The following is an 8274-nucleotide window of genomic DNA, read 5'->3' on the forward strand; positions in this document are numbered from 1 at the left end:
ATAATGAAAAGTGGTCAACTTTGTCTTGTGTGAATGAAAATTAGAACTCTTTATTTATACAAGTATTATTGCGTTTTTGTTTTTTTAATTTTGTGCATTTAATTGTTAAATATTTATATTTGCAGCCAGCAATGCCAAATTCATTATTTTTATCAAGATATATTTTTGTTTTCCCTATTTTTTGACGGAATTTTGTAAAAAAATGCTTAGTAAACATGATTTATGAGCTAACAGAAATGTTTATATTTTCATAAAATAATATCAAACTTAGCAACATCAAAGGAACAATCTTTATAATAGTATTAAATACAATAAGCAAAAATTATTTGAAATGTGAATATTATTAGTAAAAGAAAATACGGTTTATTCAGAATATGTAGTCCTAACTACTTTTAGTTCTAAACCGTCGAACAAAATGGTTTTTGGATTTCTTTATAACCACCCATGATGACTCACGGGTACAACTTTATATTAGTTCCACGATTTCTTTTTAGCAAGTGCGTTTTTATTTTTATTGTATCTGTATATGATAACATTTTCATTATTTTGAATTTCATTTAGTACTTAAGCCCAGTAGGTACGTGCATATATTAAAATTATTAAAAATAAACGAAATTACATTAAATAAATATTCAGTAATAAACAATAAAGTTAAAATAAACTGAAATTTAAAGTAAAATCTCAAACTATCTGGTTGTCTTTTGGGGAGCGTCTGTTAGTCACGTCTCTCAAACCAATGTGTTATCTTTTATTCACATAGAGATGGTCTAGAGGTTATTCTTTTAAGGGGATACCACACGTCCTTTTCATTTGCACACAAAACCATAGTCATCTTAGACGCAATATCAAAATCTGCGATAATATGAGAACCATAAAAATTATAAATTATCAGTTACTTAATTAAAGGATTGTATAAGTTTAGTTTTTTTAGATGGATAAGACGAAGTTTTTTAAAATCTTTTTTAGGTAGAATCGGCGAAACTGTCCATATAATGGATTGAGAGAAGAATATTGTACACATACAAATATTTGATGACGTTACTTGATGTCAAAATACTCATAGGTAAATAAATACATCCTGCTGTGTGTGAAGTTCGTACATATTTCCTTACAGGGCAATGTCTACTTGTACATTTTGAAAGAGATATCTCACGAAAAATATTAAAATAAAGCATCTGTATCCGTCCCTTCTGATCTAATGCAATAATAATGGATATCAACTCAGGGTGGCTAAGCTTGTCTATTACAAATCAAAAACACTGCTCTTTCTTTTCGAAAACTAATTCTACAAGTATATTTCTTATGGCTATTTCCATTTATGCTTTTAAACAGAATACATTATGAAAAATTGTATTATAGCATATCTTTAGTACTACTACTCTGAGACGATGCACACATGTTCAGATTAGGGTAGACACACCCCTGGTGAAAAAAACCACTTGCTACTTATCGCAGCTTACAATCTTAATTAAAAGACCTCTGGGAATAAAACTCCAAATAAACAGAAATAAAACAAATGCTTACTCTAAAATCGATAAGGATCGGCGCGAAGCCACATGTGACAATCGTGGGCAGTGAAATCGCACACAAAATCGATTTAAAGTCGCGCTGAAAACATGAAATCAACAATTAAGGCTGGTGAAGGGCGAAAGATAAACGAGTTGCGATATGGTTGTGAGGCACGCACATGGATGCAACGCGTAACTTGCAACTGGTCCTGGTTATTGGCCGTGGTGGGCGTTGTCGAAATACACTTGCAAAGTGTGTCGTCGGGTAGCTTCATGGCCGTATTTGAGGTCATAAATAAGCCAAGCTGAGTGCAGCCAAAAGTTGCAAGATGAGGATGATCATAATGGCTCTGGGAATTGTCTTCCTGATTGGCAGCAGCAGCTTCAACTCGATTATTGCTATCCTGGCACTCGCATTGTTGATGCAACATTTGTCTATTTTGGGTTTCTTAATGGCGCTCTAGACATAAACTTTATTGTCGCCACATTTTGTATCGTTGACGGCGCCGCAAAGCCACACAAAAAACTCGCCATATGCGCCCCGCCGCCAATGTCAATGAACTTTAAAATGTGTCCCCACAAGTCATTTGGCGGCTATGCCCACAGCTGAAACCCTTACCCCGAGACTCCCACTTCTTTACATTTGCCTCAAAAAGTAATTCCTGACGTCGTTTTCTTATCGCCCCTTTGACTTGCACTTCCTCCCATCTCTCTTTCTGTTTTCTCTAGCGGCAAATATTTGTGCGAGTCAGCAGCCAGAAGTCAGCCCAACCTTCACGCCAACCCTTCGAATATCTGTTAGGTTATCATTTGCGTTGCATACTTGCGGGCGCTTAAAGGCACACTAAGACGTTGCCGCGGACTTGGCAGGCGAATGCTGAAGAAATGTCTGAAATAAAAGCGGTTAGTCACTTTGGGGGGTGTGTAGTAGTCGAAGCTGTAGAGGGTGGAATTTTCCCACACTGTGCCGCACTAACTTTCAAATGCGAATTACTCCTTAACACGGGCTGGACCAAAATATTCGATTTTTTGAGCAGAAATAAATGTCCAAATGGACATTTTAGTTTCTATAGCAACAAAGTGGATGGTCTGAAACAGACCTCACGAGATATATGTATACGTTTTAGCTAAGCTTGACAAACAGAGTCGATCTATACATATCTCTCCGTCCACCTGGCTGTATTAACGCAAGGATCTCCGAAAGAATATGACTAAAATGCGAGAAAGTTCAACTATCTTCCATCTTTAGCAATCCGTTCATGGAGCAGTTTTTCCTCACAGCCTGATTATTTTCTTTATTTTCTGTTCCTTGTATATCAACAAGGAATAATCTTCCATTACATTATTAGATGCACAATTGACTCTCTCTCTCTCTTATCTATAAGAACTGTTCTTTTTAACCATCTCCGGGGAAATATCGACCTTTTCTGGCTGTTTCTTTGGATCATAGCTTGCCGGCTAGGCAATCACCAGGCTGGAGATTTTCCTTTCATTCATTTTTGCTAATCTAATTAGTTTTAATTAGAATTGATATTAATAGACGATTAATAAACTTTCATTAAATTTGTGATTGTTCTCTTTAATAATTATTATATAAATATTTTCTTATGTTTAAGAAATACGAGAAATTAGTTGTAAGTATTGCAGGCTAAAAGTTAATGTGTTATTCAAAATGTCTGTATTTTTGTATGATGAAATTATAAGAGCTATGAATTATGCTCGTTTTTACTAATCCTTTACTAATCCTTTTACTTGGTCATATTAGGACGGATATCAATTCTTTCTAAAAATTTGTATCCTGCAGCGGAAAGTAATTCTTGCAACAAATGATTCCAACAGAAATACTATTAAGGATATTAAATAGCCCAGGAGTAGACAAATGCTTGGCATTTTATAGTAGTCTAGGTCAAGGGGCTTTGCCTTATAGTATTGCGTGATCATAAAGTGAAGAAAGCCTTCCTGTACGGATTTGTAGTCGGCGAGCCTTTGCGCTTGGCTAAGAACTCCGCTGCTGGCTATGTTAAGGCAGTATGTATTCAATTGTTTCCGCAGGAACCACTGTGGCCGTACTGCAAATCCTCCAAACAGTCGAATTGCGTTGTCCGAAATAAATCGCATTATGGGCTTCAGTAAGAACCGCTGCTGGTACTGGATCAGGTGCTGCCGATCGTTGTATACCACATAGGCGAACCGAGTGTCCAAGTTAATACGGAGCTGCAGCAACGTCTCGTAGTTAATCACCTGAATAATTGGCCACAGCTCGTCGGGAAACCCGAAGTGGCTGGCAATCTGCAGATCCGACTTACTGAACAGAATGGTTGTGTTAGATTTGACTAGTGCTTCGAAGCTATTAATGGGTGGCTCATAGAGCCCAGTGGCCAGTCGACTCTTCAGCAACGCCAAATATAGAGTCGCGAGGACAAAACCTGGGACAAATGTGAAAATGAAGAGTACCCGTCGCACAGGACCACGCAAATCGTGAAGCGAGTAGTGCGTGTTTAGCAGACTGGAGATGAGCTGCAGGACAAATTTGTTAAAACGCCAGCGGCGCTGCTGACGCCAGCAGATAAGGCTGCAATAGCCACTGAGCAGAAAAATGTAGGCCACGAGAATCATCCAGAGTTGGGGGCAAAAGGGCGCAAGGATATAATAGATTTTGGGCAAGGCGCGAGCATTGCTGACCAGTATCTTGCCACTACCTAGATGAATCATCCCTACGATTTCGTTCTTGGCATTCTTGGGCAACATATCCGCACAAGTGTCCGCCGCATTGCTGTGTATTGCGTCGATGCAATCGTTTGGCGAATAGGTCATAGGGTTGGAGCCGTATACTGGTTTGAAACGGGCATTCCGATGATGTAGGAATTCACGCAGCACACCCACCACATAACCACCGTGGAAGCCGCGCTCTGGATTGTACAGAGATCGTGGGGGATTGTGATAAGTCAGCACACGCACTTCATGGCCTTGCATGTTGCGAGTCCACCGATCACGAAGCCCCAAGTATTGGTTTATGGTAGTAGCTGCAAGTGTTATTCGGGGAAAGTACTGCGCCGCATAAAACTCGTCGTTGGGCATGTTATAGTGCAAAACATTGAGGTAGCCCAGTTCGAAGAGTTGCTCGCTGTAACGAACCAGCATGTCGTGTTTGGTGGACTTGGTTGTGATTACGAGTAAATCGCTGAACTGAAAGTCGATGTGCAACCTCTTGATGAAGCGCAGGCAAATGCCATCCATGTGCATTATTATGAGGACCCTCTCGTACAGTGGCAGGCGTATAGTTGATTTGGCGACGCTTGGAGAGAACAGGACACGGGGTACGGGGTCCGTGTTGAGCGAGTCGAGGATATTAGTCTTTTTGTCAGGTATGAAGAAAATGTTGGTTTGCGTGCTCAGAGCAGCGTTAAGCTCGCCGACAATTCTACAAAGTACCTGCATACTCTTGATGGGCATAGATGTGAGGAGCAGCATCAGTAATAAGCGTTGGCTTGGCCGCATATTGTTCTGAAAAGATATTGATTATTGACTTCCAATATACATACAAATCCATACAAACGAGTACGTGTGGAGAAAAAATAGTTGAGCACAACTATTGAAGATGAAAATATATTTTTGCACTTACCGTGTGGAAGGCAAAATACAAACGAACAGCGAAGGATACAACACATTTTAAGAAACAATTTTAAAATCGGATTTTGGATGCGGAAATTGTGTTTTCTTTTAAATGAGACGGGGCACCTTTTTTTTTTTAGAATTTTTATCGGAAAAATCATCAGATCATGCAGGCAAATTTGAGTGTGCTTAATTGTGAAGAAATATTGAAAGAGGAATGAAAAAATAAACAACATTCATAGACCACTTTTTATGATACAATAAGTGGGGAGACAAATTTTGAAAAAGAAGGTTTAATGCATAAAATATTTCGAGTTTAAGTACTGGAAATTTAAAATGCAGTGCTACCCTACCCATATAACTAAATCAATTATATTATGGGAAACCCCCATTTGTCAACAGAAGCTGCTGCACAAAGTTTCACTTGGAGCTGTGGATGGTGTGGATCTACTGATCTAGAGAGAGATACTTCTGCTATTCTTAAGTAATTAGAGTCAGCTGATTTGGTTTACCTACAAAATCACCGACTTTAATGGAATGACGAAATTGCCTTTTAATATCTTAAATCAACTCATTTGGTTCACCTGCAATATCAGTGCTTCTACTCCAAAGAAAACTAAGACTTGTCGTGCTTCTACTCCTGCTTTATTCACATTTACTACGAGTACACGAAAATTACAAGAATCTTACACCTTGAAATGCTGGACACGAACATGCAACTGCGATGAATTAATTCATCAATCACTCAACTGTTGGCTCAGTCGCCACTGGCTTGCAGATGCGCCGAGACGCCAACTCGACGAGGAAACTGAACAAGGCCATGCTATAGCCGAGGCCCAGGGCTATGGCTGGCATGACGAAATAATCCAAGCCTAACTGCTGAGCCTCGTAGTACTCCGTGACAAAGAAGTCCATCCAGCCCACGCGCATCGTTTCGAAGTTAGCGTCCCAAGCCAGTTTTTGCAGCAGTCCGCTGTCGAAAGCGTACATCCTGGCATCGCTTAGCTGGTCCTTGAGAAACCAGCTCTTCCGCATGGGAAAGCCGGCGTGAAGAAAGAAAAAGTTGATGGGTATGCGGCGCATGTGGGCGTGCGCCAAATACTGCTGGACATAGTCAAACAGATCCATGCGGTCGCTAAATAGTATGTAGGCGTAGTTCTGGTCGAAACTGTTGCGACTCGCAATCAGCGTCTCCATTGGGACTATTTCAATGAGTTGCATCAAGATTTCGGGCAAATTATACTTGCCAATCAAGCTCAGATTGTACTCGTCCATCATGATCGTTTTATTCGCCTCTACTAGATCCTGAAAGCTGTTTATTTGTTTATCAAAGACTTCTGTGGCCAGCAAGCTTTTCAAAAAAGCCAAATAGAAGGTGGCGAAGATGAATCCGGCAATGAAAACGACCACAAAGAGAATATACCGTTCGCGTCCTCGCAGATCCCTTAGGCTGAAACCTGTAAATAGCAGACTTCTTATAGCCTCCAGCAGAAACTTGCTAAATATCCAACGTTTCTGTCGGCGCCAGTGAATGAAGCTCATAAAGCTGACTAAGAGTCCAATGTAGGCAATCAATGAAAGCCACACGGTGCTGTGGAAAGGGGCTAGCAGGTACCAGTAGGTCGCTAACGGTTGCGAATTAGCGACCATAATATTGGCGTAGGCCATGCGAATGGCATTGGTAAGCGAAAACTTTTCCCGATTGGCAGCCAATGCATCGGCACAGACATCCACGCGTTCCTCGACCAGCGCAGCCGTGCAGTCCTGGGGAGAGGCGTCCGTGGTGAAGATGGGCACGAAGGTGGCGTTGCGGGCTTTCACAAAGTCGCGTATAAGGCGCATGTAATATCCACCAAATACCTGCTGCCCCTTCTCGTCCTTGTAAATTAGGCTCCGAGGGGGACTGTGGTAGCTTGCTACGCGTATTCCATAGCCAAGCATATTATCAAATAGGTTTTGGTTGTCCAGGTAGTAGCTCACATTGCTGGGGAGCAATTGAGCTTTGGGAAACATTTTAGTTGTATATAGATTTCCATTATGAGGTGTGTGAAGCAAGAGCTTAACATAGCCAAGTTGCTGAGCATGATCGATGAACTGCAACCAGCTGTCTTCGGACTCCATTGAAGTTTCGAGGACAAACAAAAAGTGCGAATGTTGAAATTCATACTCCAAGCTCTTGATCCATAGGTAGGGTGGCGTCGTTACAGCCACCACAAAGAGCACAGGCTTGTCGAGCTCACCGCCCAGACTTGAGGCATTAAAAGGAGCATTGAACACCAGTTGGCCGATGGGCTCCACTTGCTGCAGATAGTGGGAATCGTTTCTTAGCAGCTTACATCGCTTGCAGTACACAATGTTCGTTCTGGTTAACAGGCGGGTATTGAGCTCGTTCACGATATCTGTCAAACGGTGTATGATATAGCTGTCCAACTTAGCTATTAACAGCAGAAGAAGGATGAGTTGTAAAAGACGCATGGTGGGCGATTGCTTAAAAGAGAGAGTCAAAAAAGGTTGTGCAAGAGAATATTAAGGAAAAACGTAAGGACTAGGACACACTACACAAATTTACAGACATGCAGCACTACAGTAGAACAACACAATTCTGAAGAGATGGGAAAATGAAGATAAAGCGTTAATGTGTAGGTTGGTAATGAGTTTATACCGCCTTCAATGAGGTCATCATACCGGAAGTAAAATTCAAAATGTATGCAAATTTTATATTTTTGCAAAGATTGATTAATTGAGACTGGGTTTATAAAGTGATCTTTCAGTTTTATCATCAAAAGAAAATACAATTTTTGATTATATTCGCATGCATGCCTATTTAGACTCCGCCGGGAGTGATAGTCTATATACTATAATTAATTTATGGAAAATCATACAAAAGCGAGCTAAAAGCCCTGGCAGCTAGTGCTGCTAACTTTAGGTAGGTTAAGAATTAATTGTTAACCTTCTCTTTTATAAATATATATGTAAATAAATAAATAATATACAATTATGCTTCGATTCACACCATAGGTAAGTAATTTACGTATTCTCTAATATCTTTTATTTTATTATATTTGAGACTAGATCGGACAAGTGCATGAGCAGAGACCCCTGTTCAGCCAAATTCGCATTGCAATCCAGAAGCTAACTATCAAAATGAGTGCAA

The 8274-nt window shown here is 40.3% G+C and overlaps 2 protein-coding genes across 2 annotated transcripts; both read right to left on the minus strand.

Moving 5' to 3' along the window:
* Positions 1-1597: 1597 nt before the first annotated feature.
* On the minus strand, positions 1598-5006 carry LOC115624878. Its single transcript, XM_030519723.1, has 2 exons — positions 3354-5006; positions 1598-1813 (listed from the first exon to the last, which is right to left on the minus strand). Exons 1-2 carry the CDS (start codon positions 5004-5006, stop codon positions 1598-1600), a joined length of 1869 nt encoding a protein of 622 aa, XP_030375583.1.
* An 855-nt stretch (positions 5007-5861) lies between these two features.
* Positions 5862-7595, minus strand: LOC115624879. Its single transcript, XM_030519725.1, has one exon. It carries the CDS (start codon positions 7593-7595, stop codon positions 5862-5864), a length of 1734 nt encoding a protein of 577 aa, XP_030375585.1.
* Between the last annotated feature and the right edge of the window lie 679 nt (positions 7596-8274).

Source organism: Scaptodrosophila lebanonensis, unplaced genomic scaffold (genome assembly GCF_003285725.1).
Source record: "Scaptodrosophila lebanonensis strain 11010-0011.00,11010-0021.00 unplaced genomic scaffold, SlebRS2 tig00000061-arrow-pilon, whole genome shotgun sequence".
Taxonomy (NCBI): domain Eukaryota; kingdom Metazoa; phylum Arthropoda; class Insecta; order Diptera; family Drosophilidae; genus Scaptodrosophila; species Scaptodrosophila lebanonensis.

What these genes read in the sequence shown, in the direction of transcription:
- LOC115624878 (XM_030519723.1), bottom strand. Translation starts at nt 5,006, where the DNA reads ATGCGGCCAAGCCAACGCTTATTACTGATGCTGCTCCTCACATCTATG. An exon ending in GCTATTTAATATCCTTAATA is followed by an intron (nt 1,814 to 3,353) that starts GTATTTCTGTTG and finishes GGCTGCACTCAG; the next exon opens with CTTGGCTTATTTATGACCTC.
- LOC115624879 (XM_030519725.1), bottom strand. Translation starts at nt 7,595, where the DNA reads ATGCGTCTTTTACAACTCATCCTTCTTCTGCTGTTAATAGCTAAGTTG.